Source organism: Phacochoerus africanus, chromosome 13 (genome assembly GCF_016906955.1).
Source record: "Phacochoerus africanus isolate WHEZ1 chromosome 13, ROS_Pafr_v1, whole genome shotgun sequence".
Classification (NCBI taxonomy): Eukaryota; Metazoa; Chordata; class Mammalia; order Artiodactyla; family Suidae; genus Phacochoerus; species Phacochoerus africanus.
Window position 1 is genome coordinate 41,984,320 of NC_062556.1, and position 22,483 is coordinate 42,006,802.

A 22,483-nucleotide genomic window follows, 5' to 3' on the forward strand; every position below is an offset into this window, starting at 1 on the left:
AAAGTTAATGATAATTGATGACAGCAATATTATATTTTAGCATACATTTTTACCATCAATAAAATGTTTTTTATAAATAATATCAGTAAATTAAGAGATCTTACCTAGACCATGTCTATGTGTTGACATTGGTGGTAAGACGGTCCAAGTCTTGGTTTTGGGGTTGTAACATTCAACAGTATTCAGTGTCTTTAAGCCATCTCGACCTCCAATTACAAAGAGTTTGTCATCAATAACAGCCACACCAAACTGCAATCTCCTGCCATTCATCATCCCTGCCTGGATCCATAAATTTGTTCTGAGATCATATTTCTCTATGGTTGTAGCTCCTGATAAAATATAAAATCAAACAGTCACCATTTACCAAGAATCCAACAATCGTCCCAAGATACTGTACAAACTAGAATGTGAAATATTCTTGTTGCATTCATTTTTCTTGAAGAAAAAAATGGCAGAAAAACAAAAGGAGTAGTTATTTAAATTTAAGTACTTTACTTTCTCTTCTTGGCAGACACTGATGATTTAAGTAGACACAAATGTTCAGCTTGTTTAAATTACATAATAGTCTCATGCTAAACTATTTACTCAATAGAATCACCACTGGGCATGGCACAGTTTTGTGAATAGATTTTAAAACTTCTCTTTAACACTGTGTTATAAAAAAGTGTAACATAATTCTAGCCTGAAAAGAAATTTATTACAGCCCTTTTAAATAACCAAGCTATGTATGTTACCTGTATAATTTCTGAAAGTGAAGTGAATTTAATAAATTATTTACCATGTTTCTCTTTAAATTTCTTATGCCTTTAAATAACAGGTGGTTTTAAAAATCAGTTTTAAAATATGTAAATAAATGCTAACTGTGATTTTTAAACCTTATTTTTAAAAAATGCATCCAGAGAATAACTTAATAGAATTTAGAGACATAAAATGATCTTCTATCCTTATCAATTAAGAGGATAGGTCTAAATAAAATAGCTTATCTTCCCTAAAATATTTTTTTTGTCTTTTTGCCATTTCTTAAAATTTCTATAATAAATCAGACAAAGAAAATAGAAATTGAAAGAATAAGCTAAATTGATGATGAGGTATGTTTTAATGGACTCAGTTAACATTTCATACTGCAAACATCTACCTGAACTAGGTTTATACAATAAAAATATAAGCCAGCAAACACTGATCTTACTTCAGTGTTTGATCTAAGAGTTTAGACAGATTTGTCAATGTTTCATCTTTAATAATTAAGTATAACCACATTTATAAGTCAACATTCTTGTGTACTTTCACTTATGCATTAAAGATCATTTTACTTGTATTACAAGGTTGCAAATTAGAGAAAATATTCCTCCTGAGACTCATTTACTATTTCAAACCTAACCAGCAATGAACTAAACAAATACAAACAACTTAGCAGGAAAAATTTTGCTAATTGAAGTAAAAAATCATATTTTTTGCTCAATTTTTATTCAAAAGTAACAAAGTAGTAATATAAATACTAATTTAGATGAATTAAATCTGTTTTTGACATTATTAAATTATGAATTAATTTTCATAGGACTAAGTATGAAGTATTACAAGGCTATTATTATCTTTAGAATAAAAATAAACTGTAATATTCATAAAAGTCATTCCACACTACTTAGTAGCATAAGGTATATTATTTAAATAAATGTGCTTATTTTATGTTTAAATGTATTCATTATGTTTTATATGGAATGCTTTATTCAAATATGTACAAATTGAAATTCCAAGGTGAACTAAATCATTAAACAATTTCAAGGTCATCTGAATTCTCAAAGCTTGACAGCACTGGGATTTCACGAATGCCAAACTAAAAATTGAGTTGTATGCAAAAACCTCTCTCTTATGACTATCTCTTGACAAATTATAGCAGAAAGTGTATATAAGGAAGTAAATAAGTAAATAACTACTTTCCTTAATTTCCAAAACCTTGGTCAAAACCTTTGTAGGAAATTGATACAGTCATCTTTCTAAAAGAAAATAATTGAGAATGTGTGAAGTTAATGGCTACTGAGTAGCCAAAGATGGAAATAAACCAACATCCACAAACAAATGTGGTATGTGCATATTTATATACCATTATTTGTTCATCAAAAGGAATGAAATACTGATTCATACTGCAGCATGGATGAAACATGAAAAACTCACACTAAGTAAAAGAAAACTGTGAATCCATTTATATGGAATGTCCAGAATAGGCAAATCCATAGAGACAGGAGGCCAACTAGTGGTTTCCAGGGGCTAGGGGAGTAATGAAGACTAAGCACCAATGGGCAAGAGAGAGATGCCTTTGGATCTAATATTGGATTGTAATGATGGTTGCAACACAATAAATTTACTTGAAATCCTTGAATGTACACATAAAATGAACCAATTTTATGTATGCAAATTATATCTCAATACAATATTTTAAAAACACTTTGAGAATTAGAGGAGAAAGAAATAAAGTTCATGTCTTTGACAATTTATTACAGGCCATACAGAGCTCACTGTATGTATGCTGTATGTTGTTGATGTTGCTGTTGTTGCTGTGGTTATGGGAGGAATAGTGGTCTGAGGGGAAAGCAAGAATTTAGGTCTTTTAAAATAAAATAAAATAAAAATTAATTAATAGAAAAAAAAAGGTATTTTAAGTAAACTGCCTTTGGTCACACTCTACTAAAACTTTATACATCCTAGAATATTAAATTGTAGTTGATTAATTTTCACTTCTAGGTGGACCTAAAGTCAAATAAGGAAAATCTACAACACAGAATTTATTGACTATATATTAACGTATATGTGATCACTAACCATCCAAGTCTAAAATATAGATACATCAAAAATAAACAAATTTAAAAAACATAAAGACTGATAATATTAGCAACAAAAACTTCTTATAAATATAACACGGAGTGAATTTCTTTGATTAGAAACATTAAAATAGAAATATGCTAATGCATTAACAGGCAATTAATAGAAAAGCAATAAGAATATCATGTTAATGTTGAAAGATTACTTGTGTTCCTAAAATTAAATAATCCCATTGAATTTCCAACAAATTTAGAAAATGTGTAGTTTTGATATTGATATCGAAACACTTAGTTGACCTTAAACTGATGTGACTATTGTGGGAAGTGTGTGTGTGTGTGTGAAATAAAATACATAGAGCATTTAGGAAATGGAGGAGTTGACTATTTGATTTGTAACTTCCTATTTTAAATAGTTTGACATAAATGTATTCTAGTTCTAGAACTAAAATACTAATTTATTTTTTAAAAAACAGCTTTTGGTAATGCTAGTGATCTCATAGGAAAAATATTTTTAAAAAGGTAAGTCGAAGCTTGTGGTTATTTTTTCTATCATTATTACTGAGCTACATTTTCTTTTACAGCAAAGAACTCATGTATTAAAACAACTTTATAGCAAAAAAACCCCACAGATATTAAAACACTATTACAAGTACACTTTATTTATTCATTTTCTTAATGCGTTCGTTGACTGTAAACCCATATATTTGACATTTTCCAATTAAATATTTATTTTTATAACTAACATTTGCCTAAAATAAACCAAGCCCTTGCTATTTATATTATTATTAAAATTACTAAGTTTTTTTAAAGACTTGTTTTAAGGATATTTTTTCAAAGTTTAAAAAAATTTAAGAAGCATTTTCTAGATAATATTTATTACAGGAGTTCCCCTAATGGTGCTGCCGGTTAAGTTTTATTCAGTGTCACTACAGTGGGTTCTGGCCACTACAGTGGCACTGGCTGCTGCTGTGGGGTGTGTTTGATCCCTGGCCCTGGAACTTTCACAAGCCATGAGTGTAGCCAAAATGAAAAAAAATATATGCTATATAATTTTTCTATTCTTTGTTGAAAATGTCAGCAAGGGTGATTGAAAGGGAAAATGGCCCGCACAAATACACATAGACATTATGCTGTGGGCCTGCAAAAAGGAGGTATTAATTTATTAAAAAATGATATATTCATTATCATGTACTATACATTCACAGGGAGACTGATCAAAAAGAATGTACTCAATACTCAAGACTTCATAATTGTGATAGTATTTTATCATAACACACCAATTTATTATTTAATCCACATTCATTGAAAGATCTACACAATGTGCAATTAAGTGACCCACATAGTCTGAGTACAAAATGGCAAAATTAAGTTATTATTGGACTAAATTTTGAAGAATTTAACTTATAATCTTAACCCTGATCCATCCTCAGAAGAGACACCAGAAATGGTTACAGTCAAGATAGTCACTAAGCTTGGTGTCAAGACTCATTGGGAACTATGTGCACAACCAGAATTTAATTTAACACATGAGCATCTTTCCTGATTCTAAAGATTGTTAAGGGAAAAGATAGCTTAACTTTCTTTCGTTCTTCCCCTGAGACCCTTGGAAAAGCGTGGTTATCCCATAAAATATTTCGTAACAGCCCAGTAGGTCAATATCTAGTCCAGAAGATAATTTTTTTTTTCTTCAAAACAAACTGATTTTAGGCTGACACGATGATATTCCTGGTTTTGAGTTGTTTCTATAGCTTGGTGCAAACTGATGACTTTGAATGGGTAATCTCCCATGATATACTTCAAGGTCAAAGAAAACGTGCTGAAATGGAACCTAAGTGACTGAATGAAGTTACTGAGGCAGACATCAAGTAGGGCAGTCCTCAAAAGGGCAAAGATGAAAGAATAAGCCTTATTATGTTGCTTTTCTTTAGAAAAAGCCATCTAGTATTTTAAAGTTATCCCTCCCCAAGTTGCAAATTTTCAGGTTTCTCTGACACAGAATTGTAAGTGAATCATTTTCTTAGATCTATATGATTACTATTGAGTTAAATGCTTTATAAATTATCCAGTTATAGAATTGCAGTATGAAAAGCTATTCTTTAAAAGTTCTTGATAGTATCATTTGTCCAGTTCAAGCCAAGGAACTAAAAATCAGGCCAAGGTGGTTAATTTCACCTATTTCAATTTCCATTTTTGCCTTTCAACAATACTGACAATGATGGAAAGTGTGATGAGAAAAATTCAGGATAAAATGATCTGGCCAAGTTCTTTGAATAGAAAGAGAAAAATATCAGTTCCCCACAGAGTTAGAAAAATTTTAAATTTTACATATATGAAAATCCAAGGTACCCATTAAATATTCAAATACCATAATATATGCTCCATAATAAAATGATTCAATAAAAAATCTCAAGGAAATTAAGTTTTTATTTCATAGTTAAGAATTAATGCTTTCTCTAATTTTTTTTCACCAAGATTCCTATTATTATTAGCTATATTAAGAAAATTTGCTTTGAGTTCACATGAAAGATGTAAGGCTGTGTGATTAGACACCTGCAGGTTAATGAGAACTGCACACAGACCAGTGTCTGCAAGGACCCATCAACAACGAGGCAATACAATCCTGATAGTTTTAGTTCTTTCTCTTGCCCACTCAATCAATCACATTCTAAAGGAATAGTCACTGCTAAGTGGTGTGAATGTGTCATCAGCATACTTGATATATCTTTAACTAGGCTACATTTAGTGTTCACAGATAAGCAGAACAATGTAATAATGCAAATGTATGCTTATTTTCTCTCCTTTACTTCCAAAATATATCATTTTGATTCTCAGCTTTTATCTCTCTGCTTATTCTTTTTTGAAAGTAAATATTCTCTTATAAATGCCATAGTCTAAGTCAGAGGGGCCTCTGCTTTCCAGCTGTCATGCTGTATACAGGATAGCACTAAGCGGCTGCTTTGTGTCAAGAAAAGAACAGTGCCTCTCACAGTCCTGATTTTCCTTCAACCAAAGCAAATCCCTTACATTTCTACTAAATGCACAATGGTATGAACTTAGATAAATTCACACATGTATACATCGCAGTATTTTCAAAAGTTTAATTTAGTATGAAAATATTTTTGGTGTGTATTTCAGTGTTGATACAAAATAAAATACTTTATTTTATATTAATACTTTTGTAAGGTTGGATCTTATACAAAATAAAAAGTAAGTAATTAAATGTATAACTATACTCCCCACCCAATATAGACACTGGAACTTCCTGAGGCACTGGTATTTTCACTTCTTGCATCTCTTGCTTACTCCAGAGAAATTGAGGTTGACATCAACTTCATCACTGAAATTATCTCTCTCTCTCTCAACAAGTATGGCTGCATTCCTTGAGTAATATGTATAGTTAATATGACTCAAGTGCAATAGAGTAAATTAAATGTGCTTATTCCCTTTGGTATTCATCCATGAATTTTTATCTTGGTATCAAATCATCACTTGAAAAGTGTATCATTATGTGTATAGATCATTATCTGCAAGTCTACATTAGTATTTCTGAACCACATCGGTGCTGCAGGATCTTAAAAGGAATTTTTTAAAGTCAGGCATCAAAATTACCTGTGTGAAACAGAACTAACATAAAGTTCTTCAAAAGCTTTGACATTAAATAAAAATAAATCCAATGATTCTGTTATATCAAAGAATATTTCATGTGGACAAAAAAAAAATTTCCAAAGCCCAGGTTGTTATCTAACATGTGAGTGATATTATTAGGAGAACAAAAAGCAAGAAAAGGCAAAAAAGGTTTAGTAATGATTAGCTATGGTAAAAACAGTACATTTTGGTGATTTATTTACTCATATATTTGCATGACTTTTAAGACACAAAGAGGTATTTTTGTGATGTTTTCCATGCATTTTCTGTTTCCAAGTCATGTATCTCATAACACAGGTTTATTATGCCTCTCATACATGAAATGAAGAGGTCTCAAAAAATACTTGTACATGACTTCTTACAGCAGTTTGGCAGTTTTTCTTATAATAGCTAAAGCTGAAAATATTCCAAGTGTTCATCAACAGGAAACTGTATAAACAGATTACTATTAAGCAATTTTTAAAGAATGAACTATTGATATATATGACACCTTGGATGGATCATCAAAATATGTTGGTTGACAGAAGTTTAGGTAAAAGAATATGAAACATGTGCTTATGAAGTTTAAACAGAGGCCAAAAGATGGAGGAATAGGAAGAATTTGGACTCCTTTCCTACCACAGACTTACCAAAATTACAACTACATATACACAACTGTCTCCAAGAATGACCTGAAGACTAGTAGAAAAGGTTTTCCACAACTAAGGATAAAAAGATAAAGCCACAGTGAGATGAGTGGAAAGACCACATGCAATCTGGTCAGGATCCCCACCCACCCTACGTCCAACACAGGAACTAGGTACAGGAAGGATATTACAGCTGTGGTGGTCATCCCTGAGTAGTAAAGGTTCTGAATATCATGTTACTCTCCTTAGTACTGGAGACCTGCACAGGGAGGTCAAATTCCCACAATATTTGGCTTTGAAAACAAGTGGACATACAGACCAATGGAAGATAATAGATAACCCAGAAATAAACCCAGATACCTATGGTCAATTAATCTTTGACAGAGGAGGCAAAAATATAAAATGGGAAAAAGACAGTCTTTTCAGCAAGCATTGCTGGGAAACCTGGACAGATGCATGTAAGTCAATGAAACTGGAACACAATCTCAAACCATGCACACAAATAAACTCAAAATGGCTTAAAGACTTAAATGTAAGACAAGACATCATCAAACTCCTGGAAGGGAATTAGGCAAAACATTCTCTGACATCAAATTTACAAGTGTTTTCTCAGGTTAGTCTCCCAAGGCAACAGAAATAAAAGCAAAAATAAACCAATGGGACCTAATCAAACTGACAAGGTTTTGCACAGCAAAGGAAATCATAAAAAAAAAAGACAACTTACAGAATAGGAGAAAATACTTTCAAATGAGGCAACTGACAAGGGCTTAAGCTCTTGAATTATACAAACAACATATACAACTCAACAGTAAAAAGGTCAACAACTCAACTGAAAAATGGGAAAAAGACCTGAATAGACATTTCTCCAAAGAAGATATACAGATGGTCAACAAGAACATGAACAAATGCTCAACATCCCTGATTATTAAAGAAATGCAAATAAAAACTACTATGAGGTACCACCTCACATCAGTCATAATGGCCATCATTAATAAGTCCATGTATAACAAATGCTGAAGAGGGTGTGGAGAAAAGGGAACCCTCCTGCCTACACTGTTGGTGGGAATGTAGCTTGGTACAACCACTATGGGAAACAGAATGGAGGTACCCCAGAAAACTAAATATAGACCTACCATATGACCCAGCAATCCCACTCTTGGGCATATATCCAGACAAAACTTTCTTTGAAAAAGATGCATGCACCTGTATGTTCACTGCAGCACTATTCACAATAACCAAGACTTGGAAACAACCTAAATGTCCAACGGCAGATAAATGGATTAAGAAGATGTGGTATATATACACAATGGAAGACCACTCATCCATAAAAAAGAACAAAATAATGTCATTTGCAGCAACATGGGTGGAAAAAGTGACCCTAATACTAAGTGAAGTAACTCAAAAAGAGAAGAAAAAATGCCAGATGATATCATTTATATCCAGAAAGTAATATATGGCACAAATAAATCCTTCCACAAAGAAGAAACTCATGGACTTGGAGAACAGACTTGTGGTTGCCGGGGGCAGGGGAGTGGGATGGACTGGGAATTTGGGGTTAATAGATGCAAACTATTGCCTTTGGAATGAATTAGTAATGAGATCCTGCTGTATTGCACTGGGAACTATATCTAGTCACTTATGATGGAGAAAGATAATGTGAAAAAAAAAAGAATTTATGCATGTATGTGTGACTGGGTCACTTTGCTGTACAGTAGAAAATTGACAGAATACTGTAAACAAGTTATAATGGAAAAAAATAAAAATCTTTAAAATAAAAAATAAGAAAAAAAAAAGTGGGGCTTATGTCTTGGAGAGCGGCAGGGTTGTAAGAAACCAAGAATTTTCTCTTAAAATCTCACAAAAAACTGACTTGCTATGAAGCTCAACTCAGAGGCAACCAGTTTGAAAGCACCTGAGTCATACTGAGGAGTTTCATTGATAAATCTTAGGTATGTCCCTGAGGGGCTTGGGTCTGTTGGAAATTTCTCTGGGTATAGAGGAGCTGGAGATGGCCCAGTCTTTTTTTTTTTTTTTCCTCATCCTCTACTTAGCTGGCCCATCACTGGTGGGTTACATTTCTTACTCTTCTCATCTAACTATTATCATAATGCACACTCCAGGTTCACCTGTGGACCTGAACAAACCAGTGCCCTTCCAAAATGGTTACCTACCAGAACCAACATTCACCATCAGTCAGCAGCAGAGACCATCCAAACAGCTCTTTGTACCACTGGTCATGGCAGGCACATTTCACTGGCAGTAGAGCCCATCCAAAGTGGCTCTCTACAATGTCAGGTCAGGCAGATGTCCTAGATTAGCACATATTCCTCCACAGGAGCTCTCACACCAGGGGCTAGTCACTCATAAGAGATAACATGTATCAGTTGTGGCTGGGTCTTTCAGCCAGATGCATTATAGATCAGGGCCAGCCTCCTCACACTAGCAGTACCTGCAGTGATCACATCTGAGTCTAACAGGAGGGCACATGCAGCCCATACCAGGGATAATCTTGGAGTACCTCTCTTGGTAACCATGTGGGATATGCTATTGGGTCCCAAAGGATACCATCTACTCAAAGCCACTCTTTCAAGACTAAGAGATATAGCTGATGTATGTAGTATATAGGACCAAACACAAAGAATTAGGCAAAATGAGACAAAAGTATATGTTCTAAATGAAAGAACTAGAGCAATCCTCTGGGAGAAAATAAAAAAGCTAAATAAAATGGAGATAAGCAATCTTCTAGAAAACGAGTTCAATGTAATGGTCATAAAAATGCTCACTGAGATCAGAAGAAAATGAAAAAACACAGTGAGATCTTTAACAAAGTGCTAAAAATATAAAAAAAGAACAAATCATAGCTGAAGAATACAACAACTGACACATGAAATACAGAGGAGGTAATCAACAGCAGATTAGATGTTGCAAAAGAATGGATCAGTGATCTGGAAGACAGGCTAGTGGAAAAGACCCAATCAGAATAGTAAAAAGAAAAAAGAAATCAAAAGATAAAGATAGTTTAAGGGACTTCTGGGACAACATCAAACATACTAACATTAGCATTATAGGCTTCCTAGAAGGAAAATAGAGAGAAAAAGAGAAAGAAAAACTATTAGAAGAAATAATGGCTGGAAACACTCCTAAACTGGTAAAGGGAACAGACATCCAAGTCTAGGAAGTACAGAGAGTTCCAGAGATGAACTCATACCAAGACAACATTATATAATTATGTCAATAGATACAGAAAAGATTTTGACAAGATTCCACATTTGTTTAAGATATAAAAGCTCTCAACAAAGTAGATGTAGGGGAACATATTTCAACTTAATAAAGGTTATATATGACATTCCCACAGAAACATCATATTAATGGGGAAAAGCTAAAAGCATTTCCTCCAAGATCAGGAACAAGACAAGGATGCCCAGTCTTGCCACGTATATTCAATATATAGTTGAACATCCTGCTATAGAAATCATATAAGAGGAGTTCTCATCACAGCTGAGTGGTTAACGATTCTGACTAGGAACCATGAGGTTGTGGGTTTGATTTCTGGCCTTGCTCACTGGGTTAAGGATCTGGTATTGCCGTGAGCTGTAGTGTAGGTTGCAGACGTGGCTCAGATCCCATGTTGCTGTGGCTGTGGTGTAGGCCAGCAGCTACAGCTCTGATTACACCCCTAGCCTGGGAACCTCCCTATGCTGTGGGTGCAGCCCTAGAAAACACAAAAAGACAAAAAAAAATAAATTACATAAGAAAAAAATAAATAAATGATATTCAAAGGAGTTTGCATCATGGTTCAGCAGTTAACGAACTATTATCCATGAGGATGCGGGTTCGATCCCTGTCCTTGCTCAGTAGGTTGAGGATCTGGCGTTGCTGTGGGCTGTGGTGTAGGCTGCAGACGTGGCTTGGATCCCGTGTTGCTGTGGCTCTGGTGAAGGCCAGTGGCTACAGCTCCGAATCTACCCCTAACCTGGGAACCTCCACATGCCGTGGCAGTGGTCCAAGAAATGGCAAAAAGAACAAAAAAAAAAAAAAAGAAAAAAAAAAGTCAGACAAAGACAAATACGGTATATTTTACTTTATGGTATATATGGTATATATGAAATCTAAACAAACAAAACAAAAGCAGACTTATGGATACAGTGAACAAAGGGCTAGTTGCTAGAGAAGATGGATGTGGAAGGTTGGAAAAATAAGTGAAAAAGATTAAAAAGAACAAACTTCTAGTTATAAAATAGATGTCACAAGAATATAATATATTATATAAAAATTTAGTCAATAGTACTGTCATAATTTTGTGTAGTTATAGATGGTTACTAGACTTACTGTGATCATGATCTTATAATGTGTTTAAATGTGAAATAACTATGTTGTAACACATGAAATTAACATAATACTGTATGTCAGTTATACTTCCTTATATATACATATATATGTCACCAATTAAATAATTTTTCCCTCTGAAATGATCACTTATTGAGGACCAATAACATAGATTTACATTAATTTTTCTTCTTGAAGTGTCCTGTTGGAAAAATGTTTCAAGTAGTGGCGATCTTTGTTTACAGTTTGCTGTTCAAAACTGAAAAATTTGAAGTAAAGGGGAATTTCATAGTTCTAAAAAGTTTATATTGATACATATTATACAATATATATGTAAACACACATATACATATGTCTTGTTCACTTTGGATATTTACTAATATTAGTTTAATAGATTGTAATTTAAATATGGCAGACAGTCACCAAAAGTCTATTGTAAGTAACAATTGTTTCTGATGTTAGAAATGCAAAGTTCCTGTCTTTAAGTTGCTTATGATTTAGGAAAGGGAATTTAATCTATTCTATTCTAATAAAAATATACTAGTAAGTTTATATTTGTAGTTCAGAATATTTGCTAACAATGCCTCAGATCAAAGATATGTATTGATTTCTATTGAAGATCAGGCATGGATTTGAATTGCATTTGCTATAGGAATAGTATGTAAGGATTTGATCAAGTTGTTAGTGAGTCATCATCTACATCATAATCAGAACTGCTCTAATTTTTTTTTTTTGGTCTTTTTGCCATTTCTTGGGCCGCTCCCGTGGCATATGGAGGTTCCCAGGCTAGGGGTCCAATCAGAGCTGTAGCCACCAGCCTACACCACAGCCACAGCAACGTGGGATCTGAGCCACGTCTGCAACCTATGCCACAGCTCATGGCAATTCCAGATCCTTAACCCACTGAGCAAGGCCAGGGATCGAACCCTCAACCTCATGGTTCCTAGTTGGATTCGTTAACCACTGAGCCATGATGGAAACTCCAGAACTGTTCTAATTTACTACATGATATACTTTAATATTTTGAGGTAGAATTATTATCTTCCTTTTAGAGGTGTGGAAGAAGTCACATATGAATATAGTATTACCAAATTTGTGAATACTCAAGAATTATCTAGCCATGGAAACATTAATGATCTACTTTATAAATATGTAAAAAGTGGGAATTGTCAAGATTGTTAATAGTTTAATTCTAAACAAAACACTCTCCAAAGAGTATAGGGCATAAACCAAAATAATCTGTGGAGAAAAACTCAAAATGCAAAATAAAAAGGGAGCTTATGTTTTTTAAAAAATAGAAGACATGCTAATGTGCCCTCTAATTGAAATGATGGTAAATCTGGGCAAACTGCAACAATAGCACTAGTTTTTGTTTTTTGTTTTTTGTTTTTGCACTGCTGCACTTAAACACAACACAAACTTTCCAAGAAAAAAAACTTCAGACAAATAGCTGAAGAACAGTGAGGTGAAACCTGGGGTCAAAAGTGCCAACTGAGTACAAAAGACAGCATTTCCTTGCAGTAGCTGTCTATACCTACAATAGAATCTGGGACGCCTGCCTTGTGCCAAACATCAGGTGGGGGAGTGATCCAGAGACTTGCATTCAGCTTGGAGTATTGAAGAGGATTACTAAGGCTATTTGTCACAGGTGGCCCTGGTTCTTGGTTAAAATTGACTCATACTTGATGGAGAAAGGTATGAAAGGATTTAAATATAAAATGGAACCAGAAAATATGAAATAGAGAATCTCATGCATGTGCCCTCATGAAGATGATATTTAAGAACCAAGAGACCGATTTCCCAGAGATGCTTGATTTAAAGGCCAAACATTAATAGCCATCTGCCAAGAATCTTTCCCTATCCTCAAGGCAATGAAACTAACTTCTTGGATTCTGCTTGGAATCTACCCTCTTTGCACTCCCTGTTTATAAATAAAGGCCATCCCAAACCTTCAGTGGGCTAGGCTGTAGCTTGCTAGAGATTGCATTTCCCAAATTGCAATATTTTAACTATGTCCGGAATAAACTCAGTTTCTGGTAATTATAGCTTGCCTCAGTCTACCTCTGTATTTAGGTAGACAAAATCATCTTCAATTAGGACCCCAAAAGCTCCACAGAATAATGAATTTAACTATAACTTCAAAGCAATCTTAGCAAACACTTAAAAGAAGCAAACTAATGTGAATGAGACTTGTCAAGAACGACAAACAAAAAAGGACCAGTCTCTCTGACTCAATTCCAATTTCTTGTTGAACAAACATCTTTGCATGGATATCCCCCAGGCACCTCCATTGTAAAAGGATCAATGGAAATAATATCTCGAAAGGATTTTATAAAATCCTTAACTTACTAAATACATGGCTATTGTTGATGTAGTCAAAATCAATTTTGTTTCCAAACCTTCTTTTCCTCTTGTTAATGGTGTCACCTGCCCTCCCATCATCCACATTTGAAACGAAAGAATAATTTTTCAGCTCTGTCTCTCCTTTCTCCTTATTTTCAATTAGTCATCAAGCCCTATTATTCAGTGTCTTCTTCTTTCCATTTCTATTGTCAACACCCTATATCAGAGCACAATCAACTCTTATACTTTTAAAAAAGCTCCCTAAATCATCACCCAGTCTCCAGATGCAGTGAAAATCTTTCCTGAACTCTTTCCTCCAACTTAAAAACCCTTCACCAATATATATGCCTTTTTAAATGCCACTCATTCCTCAGGATCCCTACTAGACTAGCCTCTGTTTGGATACATGCAATTTCTTGTTTACTTTCTGCTATGTTAATGATAGTAACAATGATTGTATCCAAATAATAGGCTAAGAGTTGGTTTTCCTTTTTTTATTTAGGGTTTTATATATTTACATATTTTCAATATGTGTTCATAAATAGAATGAAACAAAGTGTATCTTCAAAAAATACTATTTCTATGAAAACCAAATTATTTCTATTGCCATGGAATTGTCTACATCAGAAAATAAATTCAATAGATTTTTGATACAAATATATTCCATTAAACAAGAGCATCAAATTTTATTTCATAGCTTACATGAATCACACATGAGTGTAAGTCATTGAAAGCACTTGAGAGTAAGGAATTAATGTTTCACTTTAAACCAAACTTTTAAAGGATTTATGATAATTCTTGTGTGATTTGTAATACAATTCTTACCAAAACAAGAGCAATTTATTGGTAGCATCCATTGCCTTGATTTAAATCTACATTTGATTTCAATGGAGAGCATTTAAACATTTGTTCTCAGGAGTTCCCTTTGTGGCTCAGTGGTTAACGAACCCCACTAGGATCCATGAGGGTGCAGGTTTGATCCCTGGCCTCACAAAGTGGGATAAGGATCCAGTGTTGCCGTAAGCTGTGGGGTAGGTCGAAGATATGGTTCAGATCCTGTGTTGTTGTGATTGTGGTGTAGGCCAGCAGCTGTAGCTCCAATTGGATCCTTAGCCTAGGAATTTCCATATGCTGTGAGGGCAGCCCTAATAAGTAAAAATAGAATAAAATAAAACAAACATTGTTCTAGTAGAAGCTGCTTTTTAAAAAATTTATTGCTTTTTTTGTAAAATGGTGTTTGATAGTATATGTCCCCTCATTTCTCATTCATAGCAGGTAGAACAAACATGAATAAATATGTCAATGATTTAATTAGCCTTAAATATGCTACAGATAACTACATTGTTAAAGATTTATTTTTCAGTATTTTCCAGTAATGGCAATGAATTAAATCACATTTTTCAAGACATACTGCTAACTTCATTTATGACTTGATTCTTTTCTCTCATATGATTCATGTGATGCCTAATTCTTGAATGTTGTTTAAGGCATTCAACTTGTACATAATGCTATTCATACAAATGTCATTTCTATGAATACCTTGTTTTCCTGTCTTCTTCCCTGTGTCACATTACTGCTATTTCATAGAACCCCTATAGTTTCACGCTGCACCAAGATCCCAGACGGCTTGCTTTATTCTGTAACCTTATTAGGAAAATCAGCCAGGGTTCTCTGATAATTTTTTAGCAGTAAACAAACATGTTGGAATGCCTTGTATTAGTTTCAGGCTCTTTACATACACCATCTCATTTAATCATTGTAATTGTTACAGAAATGCAATATAATATCGAGAAAGGTTAAGTTAAACTAGAGATTTTAAGTAACACTTTTGGATTTGAACAGGCATCTCTCTGTTTTCAAAGCCTACTTTCTCCACTAGGAACATCACCTACTTTCTATGATGTTTAGATTTCATATAGAATCTACCCTGCTAAGCATTTCCCTGAGGTCTGCTTATGTTCTTCCTCCACTACCATGCTGCTTTCATTTCTCCACTGGCTATATTCCAGCCATAAGGGATTTCTCTTCATTTTTGAAGATGTCACACTTCAACAGAAAACTTTCACATTTAATATACCTCTAGTATGGAATATACTACTCCATCCACCCTGCCACTTCAATACTGTGATACACTTTCTCTGTACTTCTCTATTTTTCTAGACTAGATTAGATTGTGTTCTAAGCATAAAACTGTTTGCACCTGCAAGTGCCTTCTTGTAACGCTCATTTTATTTACAAATATTTTGTTTACTATTCACTTGCTCAGGTTAACCTGGAAGCTCTATAAAGTAGGGTTAATATTCATAATGTTCTCCATGGTACATAATTTCTTAACATAGAGCCTGGCACAAAATAGATGTGCAAAAAAAAGTGCATCATTGAAGACTGCATGTATGTATGAATATAACAAGAAAGGAGAGGAAAAGAGAAAAATGGTGCTCTGAATTTTCATATCTACAGAAAAATCTACAAGGGTTGTACCCATAGTTTATCAATCCTCTAAGAAGTATTATTATCTGAATCCCAGTAATTATGGAGATGAAGAGGAATTCAATGAAATGTTTATATAGCCTTAAAAGGGACAATATAAATATGTAAATAATTCCTCCAAACACAAAGTATTGTAGATCATTGTATTGAATTGTAGTATATTGTGCTGTATCATTTTTAAAATTAGCCATGCAAGTTAAATTCCAATTTTTTGCTGAATATATATATTTTTGATTACTTTATGTCTTTTTACAGTTTAATTTCCTTTTCTACATTACCTTTCGAAAAAAGAGAACACAATTTTAAGATAAAATCTTAGTGCCTCTTTAGAAATAACACAAGTTAATAAGGTGTAGGAAACACATTTTAAGCAGTAAAAGCACTATGCAAATACTAGGAATTACCTTGAAAATATCCTAGTTGTTCTTTCAGTCTCTTGAAACATTGGGCTTCTCTACATTCCTGCTGCAACAGGAAAAGCAGGTCCTCTGAATTTTGGTAGTGTCAGATTTTTATCTAAGTTTATAAGATATATTTAATGTCCCATTGCTTGATGGCTGAGGATATGGTAAGAATTCCTGAAGGGTCCTTCAAAAAGATTTTTTTTTTTTTTCTGTTTTAGTGCTGATTTAATCAGTAATAATTTTTAAATAACCTGTTTTACCACATTTTTTAATCATCTGGGATTAATAGATAAGTGTAAGAGTAAATAAATTGATAGTATTATTCATTTCTAAAATGAGATTCATCATCCCTCAGAAAGTTTAATTTCTGAAGAATTTCTTCAGTCCCAGAAGCTTACTGTAAAAGATTAGAGAAATTCAAATGCTAACAAACAGCTTAATTCAATAGAGGCCTTATTCTTTTTTTTTTAATATTATGACAATTTTATTTAAAGATGTCAAATTAAAAACTTTAAATTAGTCATTACTTTTGGCTCTTTTGGCATGGTGATTTTTGTATTAATGTTAATTTATTTTTTATTGTTCAATCCTAGTCATGGGCTAAACTGATTCACTGTTTCTTTCTTTTTCTTTCTTTCTTTCTCTCTTTCTTTCTTTCTTTCTATTTATTATTCTTTATTTTTTAAAATATTTACAAATAGAATTGTTCTTGTATGGGCATTCTTTCTGTAGAATATAGTATTTTTTAAAAGCAAATGCCATTCATTTGTCCTTAACATTTGATAAACATGTATAAAATCACTATCCATTTATAAAATCTGAGCCTTGGATAAATCTACTTATTGAAAGTCACTGGTCATCAGGATATTTACTTTCTAGATAAAATTAACCTTTTATATGTTATAATTGTTGCCAGAATTCAGCCCTCTGCCTGCACATGCTGAATTTAAACACAGAGATAGAGTTTTGGGTAAAGGAGAAAAAAAAAATAGCTTTATTGCTTTACCTGGAAAAGAGGATCACAGCAGGCTAACTCCTTAATGAATGTGCCCCCTCATGGGAAGGATTGCTGAAGGTTTTATAGTTAAAAGGAGAAAAACAGTTTTTTTTTCAGATAAAAATCAGGATTGGGACAAATGTCCATTTTTCTTTCTTTGGGGGGAATTTTAGTCAAAAGCTGGAGTCAGGAGATCTAGGATGGTGGTCTTCTGGGTTATTGCCTAGAATAAGGATACTTGCAAAAAGGGCATATTGATCAGAGATTAGAACAAACAAGGGAAGTTCCTGACAAAACATTATGTGCTAATAATCTTTAACCCACAGGCAATTGTGCTCAGGGTGCCTAATCTTTAGCTTAAGGGTGATTGTGCTTAGGATGCAATTAAGTCAGGGAGAAGGATAAGGACAGACTCTAAACTGTTTTAAAGTATTCATTTCTAAAAGAAGCATAAGAAATATAACTTTTATCTTAGGTGGATAAAATGCCAGGATCCTGCCCCAAGGCTGTACTAATGTTGCTTGAGGGTTCCTCCCCTCCTGATCAGCAATTGTCAGAACCTGTCCCTAGGAACTCAGAGAAGGTCATGGTGGCCGAATTAGGCCCATTTCCTAAGAACAAGAAATGGATGACATGGAAAGGTTTTTGCGCCCTGGAGACCCACAGGGCTGTGCCCACTCCACTTTTGCAATAAAGTTTTCTTGCTTCTACTCTAAGAGATAGCATGTTTGTCCTGTGGTAACATGTTATTTGATATTTATTACTCTCAAAAGCACAAGATGTAAATTCATAGATTTGTTTTCTTAGTATAAAATCATTTTTTGGCATTTTAGTATAATTTGGGGCTATTTTGAGTCATATTTGCATCTAAAATATTTTGTGTTTCACCATTTATAAAATAAGGTTTTAAAGCACCACATCTTTTTGGGGGGGAAACTTTTTAGATATGCTCTTTTCTTAAATAATAATATTATAGAAGGAGTGAGGAATGGAAGAAGACAAGGAGGGAGGGAGAGAACTTAATGCCATTTTCCCAGTTCTTTTTTTTCTTCTTTTTAGAGCTGCAACTGCGACATATGACAGTTCTCAGATTAGGGGTTGAATTGGAGTTGCAACCGCCTGCCTGTGCCACAGACACAGCAGTGTGGGATCATGGGATCCAAGCCCTGTCTGTGACCTACACCCATAGCTCATGGCAGCATCTGATCCTTGAGAGGCCAGGGATCGAACTCATGTCATCATGGATACTAGTTGGCCTCTTAATGCACTGAGCCATGATGGGAGTTTCCGTTTTCCTAGTTCTTAAAGCAGCAAATTATTTACCTTTTTAAACTGATCATTATGCTTTTAAAAATACACATTAATATTCTAATGCTCATTGAATGTGATAATAACTAGAAAGCAATAGCCTGGTAAAGAGTAATAAAAGCTTTCGAAAAATTAAACTAGTGAAAACCATCTAATAACCACAAGATATCTTCTTGAGCAATAAAAAATGGGAATGTATGTTATTCCCTATTTAGTACATAAACTGTTTCCTTTTAGGTGTGATTTTGGGATCTCACTTCACACTGGTTGAAGCAAGCTTGGTTTCTTCATCTTGATTCTTTAAGAAGAGCTCCTTTAACAGAGCTTGAATATATGATCACACTCTTTTGTTGCCAGCCATATTTTTTACATACATATTAAACATACTATGAATGACTATGTTGATTATTAAACACAAACAATTATATTGTCTTGTCTACTGGTTCAAGAAAATTAAGACATACATAAAAAAAGGCTGAAGAGGACACACATTCATGAAGATTTTTCCACTAACTACAGAAAATAAGAATAAAACCTTCAAATGTATGTATTTGGGTTTAAACAAATCTTCCTTTGAAGGGAAAAATGGTAAACAAAATTAAACATAAATGGTAATTACCACAGTCAGTGCACTAATTTATAACTGACTATTTGTCTGGGTTCTGTATGAGATTCTAAATTTGTCAAAAACAGAAACTCTCTTCTTCATAATATTATTCTCAGCAAGCATGTGCCTAGCATGTAACATTTTGTTTACTTAGAATTAAAATTCAGTTTTCAATATATGGAATAAATTATTTAGCCTGTATTTTCTAAGCAGTGGAAACAAATCCTACTAGGAAACATGAGGTTGAGGGTTTGATCCCTGGCTACGCTCAGTGGGTTAATGATCTGGCATTGATGTGAGCTGTGGTGTAGGTTGCAGATGCAGCTCGGATCTGGCACTGCTGTGGCTGTGGTGTAGGCCAGCAGCTGTAGCTCAGATTAGACCCCTAGCCTGGGAACCTCCATATTCATGCCACAGCTTGGCCCTAAAAAAAAAAAAAAAAAAAAAAAGATGAGTAAGAAGTAGAAGCAACTACAGATTGAAAAAAAGGAAAATTAGGAAATGACTTAAATTCTCCTTTAATCTTAAATATTAATGAATGAAGCTAAGTTTCTGTGAAGTTTGTTGTTATTACATAAATTACAGTGATGAAAAAATGTCATATGATAGAGTGTGTATCATTAAAAATCAAAAACTAAATACCTTTATTGTTATCCATTCCTCCAACGGCATACAGAGTTCCAACTGTAGATTTTCTAGGTTTAGTTCTTGGACTTTGCATTAAGGTTCTTCTTTCTGGCAATAGGTGGTATTTCATTGCTTCCAGAATCAGCTTTTGACATTCCAGATCATTCTTAAATAACGCATGGTTTTCTAGGTCGGCCAGTATCTGTGAGTAATACAAATAACTGTTAATAGTGCTTTTTATAGAGATGGGCATAAATTAGAACTAGAAGCATAGTGCCTCTTGTATTACTTCTATCCTGGGAGATGCAAAATCTTGTAAGAATTGATTGTATTGACAAATAAACGTGAGAAAAATGAATGGCTTCCATGCAAAACAGAATGGATATTATTTTTTTGTCTTTTTTTTTTTTTTTAGGACCACTCATGTGGCATATGGAAGTTCCGAGGCTATGGGTTAAATCAGAGCTACAGCTGTGGGCCTACACCACAGCCACAGCAACACCATATTCCAGTCACATCTATGACCCACCACCACAGCTCACAGCAATGCCAGATCCTTAACCCACTGAGAGAGGCTAGGGATTGAACCTGCATCCTCATGGATGCTAGTCAGATTCTTAACCTGCTGAGCCACAGTAGGAACTCTGGCTATTATTTTTGTTTTGTTTTGTCTTGTCTTTTGTCCTAATTTTAGGGCTATACTCACAGCATGTGGAGGCTCCCAGGCTACGGGTCTAGTCACCAGAGCCAGAGCAATGACAGATCTGAGCTGCGTCTGCGACCTACACCACAGCTCACAGCAATACCAGATCATTAACCCACTGAGCAAGGCCAGGGATCGAACCCACAACTTCGTGGTTCCTAGTAGGATTTGTTTCTGCTGTGCCAAGATGGGAACTCCATCCAGCTATTATTTTTGATTGCATACTATTTATTATTTTGTTATAGAATATAAAGGAATTTCTAAAGATCACTTTTTCAACTTCTTTCCTTTTCTGGAAGCTGTTTATAAATAAAAAAAAAAGTTTCCCATTTGGCCATAAATATGTACAATGAAGTAAATTAAAAAAAATAATCTTAGGGAGTTCCTGTGGTGGCTCAGCAGAAACGCATCTGACTAGTATCCATGAGGACGTGAGTTTGATCCTTGGCCTCACTCAGTGGGTCAGGGATTCTGTGTTGCCATGAACTGTGGTGCAGGTCTTAGACATACCTTGGATGTTTTGTTGCTGTGGCTGTGGTGTAGGCCAGCAGCAGCAGCTCTGATTTGACCCCTAGCCTGGGAACTTCCATATGCCATGGGTGTGTCCTTAAAAAGGAAAAAATAAATAAATACAAAAATCTTTAACAAACCAAGTCCTAAAATGCCTATGATAAATATTTACATATTTAATTTAAGATGTTCTAGGTATAGTTTAAACCTCTTTCAAATAAAAAAAATGAAAACAAATTTGCTTATAACATCTTTTTAATTATGAAATCATTTTAGAAGCTGTATATCAATCAAGGTAATAGTTTCTAATAGTGAAACTAAAATGTTTTATACGAAAAATCCAGCACCTGAAGCAGCCATACAGTGAGACCAGAGTTTTAAGCTCTATTATGCCTCATTTACTACAGCAGCTTATCATCTCCAGAAATTCTTCTATGTACATTTCTTTGAATATATCTAAAATATCTTGTTTCTTCTTTCCCTGTCCCTCTTTAGATTCTGTTTTTCCTTGATTCTTTTTTTTTCATGAGTTCTGTTTCACTTCAAGTGAGTCAAATCTGTCATAAAAATTTTGAAAATTCGTAAGTTCAAAATTTAACATTGACTCACTAACATTTTCTTCTACACTGTTAAGAACCTGCACCTCATCAGTCACTACACAAGTGTTTATTGAATGAATAAATTAATATATGATGGCATAATATAATTAAGTAATTAATTTTAACACTAACATGGACCTTAAGTAAATTTATTTAGCCATTGTAACATGTAAATTATCATTGGAGGTGTCATAAAGAATTAAAAAAAAAAAAACCTAAGATACTCAAATATATAAAATGTGGGAAAGAGAATTGTTCTAAGGTTGAATAAGGAGTGTAATGTATGAGTTACCAGATGCTTTGGAAAATAGAAGGGAAAGATGTTTAAAGTCTTGTTTATGCTTCTTTTATTATATACTAAAACTTCAGTTGCCTTCCTACCCATTTTATTCTTTTCTCAAGGACTATTATTTTATTTATAAAATATTAATAAACAGAAACCTTAATGAAATAGAATTAGGAGGCCAGAAGGGAGAGTGCTCATA

The 22,483-nt window shown here is 33.9% G+C and overlaps 1 protein-coding gene across 1 annotated transcript in view; it reads right to left on the reverse strand.

Moving 5' to 3' along the window:
- KLHL1 (kelch like family member 1) overlaps positions 1-22,483 on the reverse strand; it is a 384,315-nt gene that overhangs the window by 75,169 nt on the left and 286,663 nt on the right. The window contains exons 6-7 of the mRNA XM_047756059.1: positions 20,202-20,388; positions 105-329 (exon numbers count right to left, since the gene is read on the reverse strand). Coding sequence (XP_047612015.1) covers positions 105-329; positions 20,202-20,388 — 412 coding nt within the window. The remainder of the gene's footprint in view (positions 1-104; positions 330-20,201; positions 20,389-22,483) is intronic.